The following is a 17,266-nucleotide window of genomic DNA, read 5'->3' as shown; positions in this document are numbered from 1 at the left end:
AGAGGCATGTGACCCATGATGCTACTTATTTTTAAAGGGGCAGTTCACCTCCAAATCAAAACTACGTATTTTTCCTCCTACCTGTAGTGCCTTTTATCAGTCTTGATCATTTTGATGTGAGTTGCTGAGTGCTAGAGATGTCTGCCTTTCCTCAACTATAATGGAAGTAGATGGCTCTTGGCTTGTGGTGCTCAAATCACACACACAAAAAAAAAACATTTGAAAAACCTTAGTGGAACTACTTTCTTTCTACCAAACTACACTGGCCAACAGCCTCACCATTAACCCTATGGGCCCGAGCGACGCATAGTGCGTCCAAATTCACACCTGTTCTTCTCTATTGATTTTCTCTGTGACCGTGCTTGTCGGTAATCCAGTTTTTTCACAGCGAAAAAAAAAGATAAAGTTACACTAAAATGATATATAACAGAGCTTTCATACAGCTTTGCACACACATTACTCTTGGATGGATTACTCAAGAATGCAGGCTCGCACAGAAATGCCACGCATATCACATGAAAGCGCAGTCTATCCACATTTGTAGTCCAGCTTTCAAGATGCAAATATCTCCATATTGTCCAATTGACACTCCATCAAACTTTGTATGACAAAACCAGCCACTTCACCTTTGTGCATCCAGACAACTGAGGACTAATTATGCATGCATGACAGGGCCGTAGTTACTATATACATTGAGGGGGACACGTGCCCCCCCACCAATGCCCAAAATGTCTCCCCAATATATAACTGAAACTGAAAAACAAATATTATCTTGGAGGACATCATTGCACTTGGTTGACTATTTTTCTATGATCTTAGATGTAAATATTGCATGTTTCTTTCAGATAAAACACATTTTTGACTTGTGAATGAGTCAATGGAATTTCTTGCAATAATGAAAAAATACTGGCAATCATGTCCGCCTGGCACAAACCACATGTTTTGGACAGCTGTGAAGTGACACAATGTCCCACCATCATGGTTCTTATAATGCCAGATTCCAGAGTCTCCCCATGTAAAAATGTAAGAATTTAGTCACACGGATTTGTTTTTTTTTTTTTTTTTCATTGATATGAAAATTAATATAAAATACAGGCACATAGAAGGACATGAAATGATGGCAAATCTGGATAGCCCACATTGTCCTGAAAAAAAAAAGATATAGCATGTGTATGTAGCCTTTATAATGACTGTGATATGAGCTTAAAAGTAAAGGCAGTAAAAATACCCCAAAAACGCCTAGGGCCCATAGGGTTAATGGCACCCTCTTCGGCGGAGCTGTAAGATTTGCTAGCTCAGTGGTGCTAGTTGAGCTAGGAGTAGATGCATGCTTCCCTCTGCGAAGTGATATGGGTGGCAGGTGTAGTTAGGTCCATGACCTCAACTCTGCAACTTACACCAAAAACAATCTAGATTACTAAACGGCACGACAGGTAAGAGAAACAAATATGCATTTTTGATTTTGGGGTGAACTGTCCCTTTAAAGCCCAGTTCAGACCAAAGATTTGCAACGTGACGAGTTGAAACAGGCAACTATTTGCAATGTGCCATTCTGATTTCCAGCTTTTCGGGCGGATTTTGTGGCTGAATACAATTCTTAGATTCTTAAAATGTAAATGAGGATAGTGATGGTGAGATACTGGCTACAGTTGCATTTATTGCAGTGATGAAATGGCAAAATTATTTTGACTTGACCAGCCGACGTCACCACAAGCTGATTGGCTTTTGAAACAGGTGACATGCTTTACATTCTAAAACCGGCAACCGGCAATTTGACCAGCTGAGTTGCAGGTGACACCATCAGCTTGCTTGAGTCGAGCTCAGACGGCCAGTTCACACCACTGCAACTTTCATTTACAACGTTCTAAAACAGTTTCGTCTCGTCATTTCATCCCTTTGTTCTGATATGCCATTAGCCTACGTAGACAAGTCTTGCTAGATTTAAAAACTCATGGCCCACAGAATTTTGAACGGATAGGAAATAAGCGCCCGTCTTGCTGGAGGAGCTGGACAAAAAAATCAGTTGGAGTATAAACTGCTTTTGCAGTTGGAAGAAGTCCTGTGACTTTATCCCCACACTTGCAGTCTCCATCTTTCTCTGCCCAGCTGCCCGTTCCACCTTTTGAGACTGAACTCTGGAGGTGTGTTCTGTGCACTGCATCGCTTCAATACAGCACATCCCTATCAGTTTAGTTGGAAGAGGAACATTTGTACTTCTTTATGGTCTTGAAAAATCATAGCTTCAGCATTTATAAATAAACACAATCTACCCAGGGCCTTACAAGAAAACTGCTCTTCTGGCATTTAAAAAAAAAAAAAAAAAAAAGACTAAATACATTTAAGAAAAATAAATCATTAAAATTTCTCTGACACTCCACTAGTCAGTGCTGCCAAGAAAATAATAAATAATTTTGTAATTGTGACACCCCTGACTTTGTGGCTCAGCAAGTGTTTGCATGCAGGATGAGTAGACTTGGAACAAGCAAAGAAGAAGTAAAATGTCAAAGTTTTACACCTCAATTTAATCAAAATTCCAAGGCACAGATCTGAAATGTTTTCCAAACAAGCCAGAGAAGTGCAGGCACAGATATGGATGTCTGTTATTGCCTCTTGCTGTCAGTTCCTGTTGGTATCTGATATGGGGAACATCCTCCAAAGATATGAACAGTCATCCAGAAACATCAGATATGAGCGGCGGTTCAGAATTGAGCACGAGGGCCTTCAGCGCGAACAGCCCGAGAAAATGTGTGACAGAGTAAGAGAGACTCTAATCGAGGGATCCGTATAAATCATCATCTCAATATCCACCTGGCGAGCTGTGGTAAAGCCTCAGTCGTCGATTGCTGGAATTGTTTGTATGTGAATGTGAGAGGGAGATGCATTCCTCGGGGCCAACTCGGAGCCCCGAGAGTGTTGAGAGAGTGCCCCATTTCTCTTGCCGAACCCTCCTTGAAAGTAATTGAATTTTGGATGAATCCACTGAGAAGGAAACACTGTCAGGGAGGGGAGAGAGTGGATGCTTGAGGAAAAAACAATCAAAGAATGAGAGGCAGGTGACAGCACCTTTTGGATGAGCTTTTCCTTTAAAGAATGGCACGCTATGAGATGCTTGACAGGATAAGCTTTCATTGTGCAATTTTTTAAGGGAGGTCTATTTTTCCTGAGATTTCATATTTTTGGACATCTAGTATCCATTCATTTGTTGAAGGGGGATAACTCTTGTTGCTTTTTTTCCCTGCTCTATTGTGTTCCTGATCATATCTCTGACAGTTAGACAGCTGCACTGAATCTTTCACTTCTCACTAGCTAATAACCATGTGCCAAGAAGTAAGATGATAGCGACAATAATACATTGACACCCTTTTCGTGATCACTGATAACAAATTGAGTGTTTGACCTTGATAAGCCCTTGAGTAGGTAGTTTCGTCAAAGAGGTGGCCATCTTCTTAAATGTAATCCATCAGCATCAGACGCAGGGAGTCGCGGATTAAGCTCATAGTCAAACTTAACCGTAATATTTAGAGTATCTGGGGAGGAACAACAGAAATCTAGCAGTTGAGGAGTACAGTGACATCATGGCAGCGTTTATTCAAACATTGCTGGTGGCTACAAGCTCGCTCCGCCTCCAACTTGAACAGTCAGACTTCCCCTTTCTTTTCCTGCCAGCTGACTCCCAGCTGATTAAGAGACCCAAGTCATTATTAAAATCAGTTGTTAAAACACAGACTGTTGCAGCGCTCCAGCTTGAGCGGAGGTAGTGACACATAACAACCAAGAGACCCATACCAACAAAGGGGAATATGCATCAACAGTTTCATCATAAATCAGCTGGTCATGCTGTGATGACAATGACAATACAGTCACTGGGGTGAGGGCCTTATCGAGAGCCAAAAAAAGAAGCCGCTTTCAGTTGAGTTGGTGGAAGTGTATAACATCACAGGCGCCGGAATGAAAGCAGCCATCATGGGCACAAAGTGAATGCATTAAGTGGAGCCATGAAAGGCCCCTCAATGCAAATAACAACCGTATAGACATGCGGCGGGCAATCATGTATTACAAAAGCAAGAATACCCGCATCAATACGTGCATGGCTGCCAGATGAGCTCAACACCTTTTATGCTCGCTTTGATCTCTCCAGCAGAGCCAGCCATTAAAGCCCTTTCCTCAGAGGACCTGGCACTTGCGTAAACAGCAGACGTGAGAAAGACCCCGCTGAGGAGGTATGTGAAGCTTTGCCATGTACTAAGAACATGAGCCAGACATTTAGCTGATGTCTCGACCGACATATATGACACATCACTCTTTCGGCGGCGCCGTACCTGCAGCAAAATACCAACCATTGTCCTTCTACCTAAGAAGTCTGCAGTGTTACGCCTCAACAGTTACCCAACTGTGGCATTCGCCCCATCCTTTTGAAGTGCTTTGAGAAGCTAGTTGTGCAGCATGTCAAAGATCCCCCCAGATCCACAGGATGCCATCTATTACTGTCTGTCATTGTATTATGGACATTCTCACCACAAGACTACTAAGAGTTTGGATGGGCAGACACAACTCCACAAAATACTGCTTATTCCACTTTCTGTGAGACTCCCTAAAAGTTTCACAAAGAGGTAACCGAAAGTATTTTGACTTCCAACCCAATCGTCAGAAAAAAATGTTGGCATTGTAGGTTTTTGCAAACCATTAGATACATCATGTTTGCTTGTTCTTATGTATGTAGTGGATACTTGAAACTTTTAAAGAACGTTTAATTAATATGTGGTTATGTTTGGGCACAAAAAAATTGGTTATGGTTAGGAAAAGGTTATATTTTGGCTTAGAATACCCGGTTTAGGTGACACGGTCTCTGCTGCTTTTTGTTCCTCGATGCCGACAGGAGATGTGGCAATGTCTACAACAGTATTTCTTGCCATTATCCCAGCAGAAAATGCAGCAATGTCCCTGTGAAAAACAATTGGTTGAAAAAACAGTGTCAGGTTACAACAAAACACCTGCGTTCGTGCCTAAATCGAAAATGATATAACACAGGTAAGGTAAAGACAGAATAATACAATGCCAACATTTTCTTGTGGCGACTGGGCTGCAACTTCTCTGATGACAGCTTGGCACCATACTCAAATATCACTCATCTCACCCGCCTCCTACATACTCCACATCTGCTATTAAATGATATTGAAATAGAGTTGAAACAATTAGTCAGTTGACCGAAAATTAATCATCAGCTATTGTGTTAATTGTTTGTCATTTTTCAAGAAAAAAACAGCAGAACATTCCCGTGTTCCAGCTCATCTATTGTGAGGATTTGCTGCTATTTTTGCTTTTTGTTGTGGTAAACTTGAAACTCTCTAGGCTTTGGGCTGTTGGTCAGAAAAAAACAAGACATTTAAAGACATCACCTCTGGCTTTAGCAAAATGTGACGGGCATTTTCCATAATTATGTGGCATTTAATAGACCAAATTATTGTTTAATAAATTTCGATGTTAATCCACACATTAAATCAGAATGAAAATAATTACTAGTTGCAGGCCTATACTGAACTATCGGCATGATTAAAGGTTGTTCCTTTTTCTCAAATCATAATAAGACACAGGGTCCTCTTCCATGGAAAAACACGTTACTAAATTTGGCAGGAGAAAAAAAGCCCTGTGAGATCAGTGTCCTTTGAAGCAGCTTTGTGAAACCTTACTTCTGGAGCCATTTTCCTCTTAACGGCTGCGCACAAGCTTATAGCGAAGCACTGTGTCATGTTTTCATGTGCGATTCTTTAATATATTTAATCCCATAATCCACAATTTTTTGCTCTCGGCACTATGCAGCCAAAGTGTATGATCAGTGTACCCAACAGAACATGGCTTACTGTACTTGCTCATCAGTGTAGTCTGCATCAACACAAAATTCATCACCCTACACTGCAAGAGCATGTTGTTAACCTTTTCAGTGATAATGAGTGCTTGCTTCAGTGACTAACAGTCCAGGATATCACTGTAAACTGGAGGAATACCGAGCAGAAATGGTGATTCAGTCATTTCCTCTGTGTTGAAACCAAAGAAAGACACTACAGCTTTTGTGCTAATGTTGCAGACTTGCGCCCAACATGGAAAACTAATTAAAGCGATAAGATTTTTGTGTGGTGGCGTTTAGCTTTTCTGAGGTGGCATTGGTTGCAGAAAGCAAGGGCTGACGACAATAGGCCTTTGACGAGGAGAACACGGCAATGTCGCCGTCATTGGCTGCTGGCCAGTTTTGCATGCCATAGTGAGTGTCTCAAGGGTTATTGTGGCTTTTCAGGGTTTCCCCTCAAAGGTTTTCTGATGCAGCTTTGTGGAATCTATGTGAAGCATCTTTGTCGTGACTGAAATGCCAATGGAAGTGCCCTTGTAGCCTACATGGACATTTTGTCAAGGCCATAGCAGAGATGACACTTTTGCCTGTAGCAAGGAGATGAATTATAGCCAAACAAGAAGAAGAATTATATAGTCACATGGAGGGCTGTAATGAGAGAATGTATCCCTTTGGTATACTGTTAGCTGCTGGCAAAATCTGATCAAATATTGGCTAAAAACCTAATAAACTTTAGACTAGTCTAATTTTATATTGGATGACGTTTGTTACCCCAGGAGCTACTTACAGCTAAAGCTAACGTCAGCTGTGCCTTGTTTGTAAAGCATTAACTAATATTAATTCCAAGGCTGACAAAGATATTGACAGGACAAACTTATAATTTAAAACAAGTATTGAATGATATATATATATATATAAATAGTATGTATATTTCAATGATTGGGGCTTTGGTTTAAGCTTGATGAATCACTCCAAGCTGTGCTGTTCTCAACCAGAGGTCCAAGGACCACTAGGGTTGCTTTGAGGAGTTCAAGGGGATCCCTAGAAAGATGGGAGATTATTATTAGAATTCTCACTATTCAATTTTCAATAGAAGTTAGCCCAATTTGAGGAAGAGTCATAAGGGTGACTACGTTGATCTTTCATTTCCTCCACTCTTATCTTCTTAACTGTAGGTGAAAACTTAAGGATTCTGGTCACTGAAGGAAAATCTTATCAAAGGGGCGTCCATGACCTAACGTGTATTAATTTCGGGGTCTTTGACACGAAAGACATTGATCACCAGTGAGAATACATTACCACACATTATTTTTCAGTAACCACATGGCTCGTCATGGATATAAACATTTACTTAAACCTGCAAATGTAGAGTTTAAAATCTGTTAAAAGCAAATGCCTGATTAGTGCTGAAGTTTGGAGACCAACATTTTTAGAAATCTGGTAACACTGAATTGACCAGTATGCTTTTTTTTTTTTTTTTTTTAACTTAGACACATTACATGAACAAATATTTTTGAGGACCCCTTGAATGTGTTTGAAGAACTGGACTTTCAACCAGGAGACCATTGTTTGTGTCCCCTGTGAAACCAAAAGTCAACTTAGTTAGGTGACAAACTGCACAAAGTATTTTACGTGTCTACTTATTTTAACCGAAACCACAATTTTTTTCCTAAACTTTTGTTTTGTTTTTATTCTCTAAACCTACCTAAGCGTTTTTCTTTCCCTTAATCTAACCAAACTATGACCGTTTCACAACAATACTGTGACAGTTCGAAGTAGACTTTGCTTTGGCATTTTTTTGTTTTATCAGATTTTGAGCCCATCACCACAAAACGTGATGAGATAAAAAATTTTGGTTTCATTTGGTATATTTTTATTGCAGATTGGATAAAATCAGGCTCAAAGTCTTATTTAAAACCTCTTTTGCTGTATGGCTCTCTCTTGCACAAAGCTGTTTTGACGCAAACCTAACCAAACAAAACTGACGGTTTGTAAGAGACTTTGCATTGGCATCGTTTTTGTGTTTTACAGATTTTGAGCCCACCACCACGAGATTGTGTCCACTTCCTTCTTTGACACTGTGTTGGAGATATTGTTTCTAAATTATCTGCCATGTTCAGGCATATCTGTGATACTGCGTTTGACTGACATCAAGTGAAATGCAATGTAATACCCATTATCGTCACCTTTATTATCACAACCATCTACACTTTCGGTAGTTCTTGGTATATTCAGTTTTTATCTGTCATCTCATAGAGCTGTCTTGAAAGTCTGTTCACAGAGACATTCTGATCTAAGTAGGGACCTGATTATGTCACATTGGTTGGAAGAGAAGTTGGATTAGTGTTGTAGGTAGTTGACAAAGCTGCAAAGCCAGGTTCGTCTTGATAGAGATGCATCTTGACATTTGTATCATCAACAGCCTCCCCCTGATTATACAGTGAGTCCCTGAAGAGACACTGGTATAAATAAAGCAGAGGCAGACAAACACTTTGGTGAACAAAATTTGCACGCAGGGGTCTTGGATCTTTTCCAGCTGACCTTAGGTCTTGTAAAAGTTCTGTAATTATTGGCTCAGAACTTTGAGGGTTTTTTTTATTTATGTGTGAGCTTTGATCGAGCATCTCCTGCCAAAATCATTATCTCTTCTTTTCTTGATGTTTTGGATGGATTCAGTGTACTCACAGCCTGTCTCAGTTCAGAATAATGAATCAGGCTTTTGTTTCCTTGTAGGACTGGTAAAAAATGAAAGCTCCCATTCCTCTTCTGATCCTCCTTCATGCCGTTGTGGTCCATTGCCTGAAAGTCGTGTCGAAAAGAGGCTCAGGTAAGTCTTGTCTTTTTCCAACAACTACTGTATCTTCCTTTTGTTTTAACGATAGACTGCCCTAAAAAAGCAGTCGGGAAAAATGCCAAATGTTATCAATTCTGCTTAGTATCTCAGATATTAACAGCTACAGCTACAATAATTGGTACAGGATTGAATCCCTGGAACCTGCCAACATTTCAAGGCTTGTTTTTTGACTCAAAGCACAACTCATGTTTCAGCGAACAGCAGGGGATCACACGGCCTTGTGCTGTTGTACTTGGAGACTTCAGCCAGTCATGATGAAAAACTGGGCTGTCCTGTCTTTTAACAGCTTGTTTTCTAAATCCACAAACACTGTTATTCAGTTTGAGCTTCTATGAGTGATGATGAAATGTTCCGTTGTTGATCTTTGCAGATCAACTGCATGGTATAATCTTGTTTGATCATTTGTTGTAGAAGATAATAAGAATACAGACAGGATTTGCAACACAATGAGAGACCATATAAACTTTGTGCATCACAGTTATAATGTGCATACTCTGATTGTCCGTCCACGTGTAAAGTTAGCCTCACAATAACTGTTTCAGTAGCTAAAATCAGATTTTTAACAGTGCAGACTGGAGTTAATTACATTCTGGTTTTGGCTTTGTTTTTTTTAATTGTGCTTCCATGCTATTTGATGCAATTAATTGCTCCCACAGAAGCTTGGTATTACCAAATATAACCAGCACATGCAGTGAACAGTAGTCAGTTCAGTGGTAGTACTGCAGAGAGGAGGACAATTTTTGTTTGGTGACGTGTGTTAACACTTACCTGAGTGAGTCTGGCTCTATGAAGCACTTTGCATTTAGGGATGTGGCCTTTGCAGAAATATCCAAGTATTTTCATGGTTGTGGCACTAATACTGCATGCCTCTCTAGACTCAAAAACAATTACTCTCTACAAAGGGAAAGATACCAGCTAGAGGAACAACCGTCACTGGCTAACATTAAACATAAAGGAAGTCTTTTGCAGTCTTTTTTTTCTATCCAGAGGCTGCTTGCGTCTGGGTTTTTACCCATGCATATTAGACACAGGTGCAGGAATGGCCCAAGGCTCATCAAAGGGTTTTCTGCTTTTCCAGCAGAAGTCCCTGTAGGCTATCTCATCGGATGCTTCACGAGCCATTGCCTGGGGCAAGGATTTGAAACGTGTCCACTGATAAATGAACGCCCCATCCGAGCCAGACCTCCATCCTTTGTTCGTTCTCTTTTAGCTTGTATGGCTTTATTAGGAGCCATGCTGGTTGCAAGTTTGAGCACCATTGTAAAAGAGATTCTGGGCAATGAAAGCCACTTTGAAATTGCATTGCTTTCATTTTTATGGAATGGAAAGAAAGAGCAGGGGCGGGGAGGTGAATACCCCCATGGCATAGCAGATATATTTTAAAAGAAATGTTTTTGTTTCATTTGGTCATATTTCTATTGCAGATTGGATAAAATCAGGCTCAAACTCTTTTGCTATATGACTTTCTCTGATCACCTGACACTACTTACATAATATACTCCACTGTGAAGGGCCAGTTTATGCAGGGTCTAACAATTTGTGACAATTTAAAGGGGATCTATTTTGCATTTACTTTTGTTTGTTGAACATAAAATGTTACAGAGTCTGACATTTATAGTAAACATGGCCATGGCCTGATATCAGCTCATGATGGATTTCTTTATATGATCATCTGCTACATTATGTAGTCTACACTGCTACATGTAGCTACATGCTAATCTCAAGGAAATAAGTAGCGTAAATTTATCCCATATTCCAGATCCGATTCCTGGTGGATCATTTCCAGTTTTAAAGATTTTGGTTTAGATCCTTTATTGGTGATTTTTCACTGTAGGACGTGCTGCCGTTCTCTGTTACAGTAATTTGCCCAGCTGCAAGTACACTGCTACATGTAGCTACAGGCTAACAACAGGGAAACATGTAATCTTAGTTTCCGATGTTGTTTATTTCTCCCCAGTTTTAGACCACACTCCTGCTGGAACATGTCTGCTTGTGAAGATTTCTGTTTAAAATGCTTTAATCTTGATTTTTGACGGTAGAAAATACTGCTATATTCTGTTAGGGTCATTCCCCAGCAGTAAGTACACTGCTACATGTAGCTACATGCTAATCTCAGGGAAGTATGTAATTTTGATCGCTGATATTGTTAATTTATCCCAGATTTCAGATCAGATTCCTGTTGGAACATGTGTAGTTGTAAAGATTTTGGTTTAGATCCTTCAGTGGTGATTTTTCATGGTAGAACATGCTGCCATACTCCACTGGCCTTTCCGCCAGCTGCAAGTACACTGCTACATGTAGCAACATGCTAACAACAGGGAAACATGTAATTTTAGTTTCTGATGTTGTTTATTTCTCCCCAGTTTTAGACCATACTCCTGCTGGAACATGTCTGCTTGTGAAGATTTCTGTTTAAAAGGCTTTAATCTTGATTTTTGATGGTAGAAAGTATTGCTATATTCTGTTAGGGTCATTCCCCAGGTAGTAAGTACATTGCTACATGTAGCTGCATGCTAATCTCAGGGAAATATGTAATTGTGATCGCTGATATTGTTAATTTATCCCAGATTTCAGATCAGATTCCTGTTGGAACATGTGTAGCTGCAAGTACACTGCTACGTGTAGCTACATGCTATCGACAGGCCAGACAGGGCTTTTTCAGGGAAGGGGGCTTAACGAAACAGGTACTTACTTAAATGCAGTGTCTCGGACAGAGGGTGAACAGAATAGTGTTTTTCACTATTAAAGCATGCAAAATGGTTCTAGTAGAAACCCAAAATAAAAGTATGAAACTGAAAATGAGCAAAGAGTAAGAGGTCTCCTCTGTGTGTTGGTTGGGTCATGCAGCTGTCAAGGCTTTACTTGGAGCCTAATGTTTGTGTTTCCAATATCAAAGCCAAATATTTTGCCACAGATTGCATTTAAATCAAAAGCCTCAAATGCGTCTCGCTTTTTATCTGTAATTTCTTCAGGAAAATATTGGAATCCAGTTGAAATTCATCAAACAAATTACTGATTTAATCTCTTATAAGACAAACTGAGCTGCTCCCAACTCTGTAAACATGCAGTGTTTTTCATTGGCGCCTTTGTTAAAAGGAATTCACTGTAGACAATCAAACCTGTAAGTGTCAGCCCATTAAAGGAAATGAAATGGCTTGATTGACTCCCTCAGGAACAATGATTCCACTATCTCCCTTGCTTTTCCTCTCACAGGGCTCACACTCACATGCAAGCACACACACATCAGCTGTAGAAACCCCTGCACAGTGCTGCATATGCACCGCTATTATCTGTAGATGATTAAATTCAAAACACCCGTCTTTGAGTAATGCTTTGTCTGCATTTGTACTCGGGGTGGAACAGTGCATACAACATACAATGCATATCTGCCATACTAATCCTCTGCATGCATAAGTAGGAGAACGCATCCATTTGTCCTCTGCTGTGGTTCCTCTTTGTGAGAATGCTGATATTGCCTGAATGGTTGGGCGAACAGAATAATTATGTATGTTTTTGCTTAATACAGCACATCAAGTCAGATGCTGAAGTAAAACCCCACTTTTGGATGCTGTTACATTATCGTATACTTTCAGTCAGAGATGTACAATTCATTCCAGGAGTTATTTTGTGTTTGAAGTCTTTGTGAAGCCTCTTATGGCTGCTTTGCATCCTGCTTCATCAAGGCTATTGTAGTCAGTGTGGAACTGTATGTATTTGTGTCACAAAATATACCCATAACTGCAAAGATCAGTGCATATCTTGGTTTCCTCTTTACTGTAGAGACTTTAAATCCCAAATGCTTGTAAATCAGTGTTTGCAGTTGTTTGTGATAAGAATGCATATTGCAGTTTAACAGATTTGGTGCGAAGGCAGAGGTTTAAAGATTAGAGAAGTGGGCTTGTTGCACTCCCAGTGGGGAAATCTGCGTGGGAAAAGCGAACGAGCGACACTGTCAAATTGGCCTTCAGCAAGACACTTAACAATGATTTGCCTCTTTCTGTAGAGCAACAGCACAGCCCTTTAGTTATACTTAGTAGATTCTGTATATGAATGTGGTATGAATGTGCTGTAAAGCTTGCATGGTTCGTAGAAAAGAACAGGGTGGTCAGTAGGGGTGTAGCACCAGATTCGGGTCCCTATGCATAAGCAATCCTTGTGAACAGAAGAAACAGAAAAGGATTTTAATCTGATCATTTGAAGATATTTACACACTGTATACATTGAAATACAGTCGAACTGCTGACATTTAAAGGTAGAAAACTGCTAGAAAAACAATTAGTGATTAGGAAATCTGTTTGTGCAATTCAGAATAATCCAAAATGAGTTATATGTCCTCTTGGATTTGAGTGATATGACAAAGTCTGGCTTTATTGGTCTATTTCTGCTGCACTTGCTATTCTTGGTTATTAAAAAAAAGTCCTGTTCTCCAGTGCCGTTACTGTCTTAAACACACAATCCGCTCCCTTGTCAGCCACTTGTGCCATACCGTACAATAGAAGCTTGTAGAGTCGTGTGAGAAATCCCTAAAATTGCCCGTTTGTTAGTTGGCTGCGAGCTGAAAGGAGCAGAATCCTCCCCTGTGCGCGCCACGCAGCTGCATTTAATTTGATATAAAATAGAAACGGGAGAGTTCATGTAAGGTCTCACTTTTGACTCTCTGAAGTAATAACTATGCATTTATTCTTTTTCTTACCTCTGAACATGGATTACAATCAGAGTGAGAAAGAGCTTCGGAGGATACTCAGGATGACTTTTGGCAGACCTGAATACAGAGTAGAATAAAAAGGGCATGCACACGCATTGGAAAAGTGCCTAAACAGAGCATTCCCTAAGTACTGTGGTCGTTTTCTAATTCATTCCATGGGCGTCGTCATTTATCTGCATTACACTGTGAACTCTGCAGCGCTTCTTATATTTGGTGTTCAGTTTTACTTCATGCAGCTTCCCATACGTCCCAGGCATCAGGAGGTGCTGTTAGCCTCGGGGATTTACTGTAATGCCTCTTAGTTAGGAGCAGTTTCACAGCAGGTCTGTGGATGACATGCTTCCTGTTTTGAGGATTGGAGGTGCTGTCTTTCAGGCTGGGTTAGGATTTAGGACGGTTAATCAAATGATCAATTAGGTGTCAACTAAAAAAGTAACAAAGAAATCATTGTTTGCATGACTCTTTGTGAATAGAGTGAGAATAAGAACCACTAAAGCTCGAGCATTCGTTGATTTGCAGCAGAACGCTAAGCCTAATGTCTTCCTTGTCATCATGTCATTACCTTACCTTCGGTTTAAACATCTGCGGGAGGTCCTTGTTTGCATAATCCTGTATATCTTGAGATAAAATGAAAATAAAACCCATAATAGCTCAAGCATCATTCTCTCTGCAACACCAAGTGTCTGTCCTCTGTGTCATTACACCGTACGCTCATAGTGATGTCATTGCACTGCAGAAATCAGGTGGTGACGCTAGAGGAATGAATGAAGAACCAATGACAACACCTTTTTGTATTATTTTTAATGACCCAAATCCGGCATTCAACAACAATTATTATTAGGTTGTACAGATTTTAGGAATATGAAGCATTTGAAGATACTTTAAGAAATGACATCACAATAGGCAAAAATACCTTCTGTTGCAGAGTTCAAAGGGTTAAATGTGAATATATTCTGTTTTCTTTACTCCTCTATGACAGTAAACTGGATGTCCTTGGGTTGAAGACTAAACAAGATATTTAAGGATGTCATTTTGGGCTTTGGAAACACTATTTTCTAACAGACCAAACAACTAATCGATTAATTGAGAAAATAATCGCACCATTCATTGACAGTGAAAATAATAGTAAGTTACAGCCCCACCATCTTTTTGTCACAAGGACCACAGGCCATCATTTGAGCTCTTGAATGAACTGGCTTTCTCTTTTCGTTTTTGACCATGACATGAATAATATTCAGTGGATTTCCTCCGAATCCACGCTTGATTTATTTTACCATTCATCTGATTTGTAAGAGAAACGGAAAGATTGTGTTTTATGTCCCAAATCAACACAGCAGTTAGGAAACTACTCTGAAACAGGCTGTCAAGAGTTTTCATTGTTCATGGTTGATTTCTAATGAGGCAAACCAGGGACGGCGTCACTCTCAGCCACCGACCGTTTACCCCTGTGGACACTGCGGGGACAACAGCCTTGTCGTTATTTAAAACAAGCAGCCTTTCAGCTTTTTGTCCACCAATTTGTCGCCTCAGCATTTAAAGTTTACTTGGTGCAGTGCGGGAAACATTTTCCATTTTATATTCAATAAAAGTCAGCCCTTAACAAAACTGTTAACACATGTCCCCACTGATGACAGTTGTAGATTCACAATCATATTCCTTGACAGTGATTGAGACAAATGCAGCCTCTCTCCTCCCCTCTGCTGTACAGTCATTAGTCCCCATTTCTTCACCAGACATTGATGAGTCCCCAGACAAATGATGCTTACCTTCTCACAGTCTCCCAGTGATTCCAGCAATATATTACCCATAACACTCACTCACAGTGAACGCATGATTCTGTTATTCATGCATACGTAAAAAGCCGCTCTCCGACATGTGTTCCCATTTGGAGATAGAATCCCTCCTCTGCTCCTAGTTTCTATTAAGGATGGTCCGAAGGCCCGGCATGTCACTCTGATGAAGAGTAGCTGTAAATAAAACACGCCACCGCAACAAGACCTTGGTTCCCATTAGAGAGCAGCCGCTCATCATCCGTCTCTCCCCGCATATTTATCTACTGCCGCTACAGTATGTCCACAACATATATTTTTCCCTCTCTTCACAGACTTTCCGCTCTCGCAGGAGGAAGAATCAAGGACAACCTGACAGTCACTTAAATTTACAGTCTTCACGCCCATCGCAACGCACAACTCTGGGAGGGTGTCAACATTAATATGTCAGTTAAAGGATAGAATCTGCCCCCCACATTAATGGGGCTACTCGCAATTTGGCCAATAATAAGGCTCCTCTTAATTGAACAAGACAGTGATTCCTAACAGGGGACTTCAGCGCGCAGCACAAATTCAATTACGGTGAGCCATTTGACTTTGTAATTGATATTAAAGGACGTTAAATATGGCAGGAAGCTGTCAGCAAGAACTTTGAGGGAGAAAAAGGGGACAGCAGCAGCAACCCTTTCCACTATGTCAGTTTATTAGAAATGCAAACTTCAGAAATGTCGGTTTTTAATTCTTAAAGTCATAAAAAAAATGCATGAATATTAATATAGACGTTCCATCAGATTGACTATACACCACTTGAGATCGTCAGTGATAACAGCCTAAGATGTAAAGGCTTGAAATGAAGTTTAAAAGTCTTTCTAAAACAAATCCATGAACCTTAAGCCGGGATTGGAAACTGAAAGCTCTCCTCTCCCTCCCTCGCTCAGCGTCACACACACACACACACACACACACACACAGAGGCACACATCTGCGCCTACCCGCGGTTCATCTTCCCTCGGTCAATACCCCATACCTGCCACAAATGTTGAATGATTGCCTCCACTGCACCGCCCGTTCATTGCAGGGGAGATTGATCACACACATGATATTAGAAATGAAATGGCTTGCCACATGGAGTTGTTTTCCCTCCCGCTGCTTGGAGGGAGAGAAAAGAGAGAAGGAGGCTCAACAAGTGTGCCAGATACAGGCCTTTTGACAACTGGGGTTACTCTGGATATGTTTTCCAGGTTGAGGACACATGCCATGGTCCTCTGTGTGAGATGGATGACGATCAATCACCTGATTTATGAGCAGAATAGTCTCTCTGTGGCCTGTTTCCTGACCTGTAATAATGTTACAACACCACAGCAATTGAGAAAAATGCCAGGGAAGGCTGCAGCTCAGTGGAGATACGGTGTGCAGCTGTAGGTTGAGGTGTTTAAAGCTCAAGTGCGCTGTCTGGCTGCTGTGCGTGGATCAAAGACAGATCCGATTACAGCTTCTTTTTTTTTTAAGTATTTGATGCATTTGAAGGCATTGCCTGTAGGAAAATGTCACCCATAGGTGTATGAAGCCTGTGGGATGACTGGATTTGGGTTTAGTGAAATCCAGATTTGGGAAATGGGGTGTAAGTGTGGGTGGAGCTGATATGGTCAGACACCTGTCAATCCAGTAGATACGTCCCCAAACGCACTCTTCTCTTAGTGCAGTGTAGCATGTTTGTGGTCGCATTTTTATTGCACCTTAAAACAGAGTCGTTCAGACTGTTATTCTTGTTCCTTTTGCACGGTTTGTTTGAAATGCTTTCTGTTTGGGAAGTCACCATTAAAAAAGCTTTTACTTGAGGTAGGGGTGCAACAAAACACAGCGTGGCTCACTTAGAATTGTCTGTCACTGTGATCGCCGATGTTTTTTTAAACGGCACTAAGTGAACCTGAGTACATCATTTTTTACTATTGCCACTTTCAGAATGCCCCATTTAAAGATTTTTGCTTTTTTTGCTGCCAGTTGTAGTGGCACAGGTAAATGTTGAGGATGAACGGTGGAACCCGTTCTATAAACCAAGATTGCCAAATAAGCCAGGCTTATTTCAGTATTCTGGA

General features: G+C 40.6%; 1 protein-coding gene across 3 annotated transcripts in view; it reads left to right on the top strand.

Annotated features, from left to right (window-relative positions):
* The window catches only part of LOC117250019 (interleukin-1 receptor accessory protein-like 1), a 375,630-nt gene that overhangs the window by 79,226 nt on the left and 279,138 nt on the right, over positions 1 to 17,266 (top strand). For all 3 annotated transcript variants that reach the window (XM_033615958.2, XM_033615956.2, XM_033615955.2), the window contains exon 2: positions 8,576 to 8,669. In XM_033615958.2, coding sequence (XP_033471849.1) covers positions 8,588 to 8,669 — 82 coding nt within the window. In that variant the 5' untranslated portion in view covers positions 8,576 to 8,587. The remainder of the gene's footprint in view (positions 1 to 8,575; positions 8,670 to 17,266) is intronic.

This window comes from Epinephelus lanceolatus, chromosome 24, assembly GCF_041903045.1.
Source record: "Epinephelus lanceolatus isolate andai-2023 chromosome 24, ASM4190304v1, whole genome shotgun sequence".
NCBI lineage: Eukaryota > Metazoa > Chordata > Actinopteri > Perciformes > Serranidae > Epinephelus > Epinephelus lanceolatus.
This window is presented reverse-complemented; position numbering and strand designations above follow the sequence as displayed.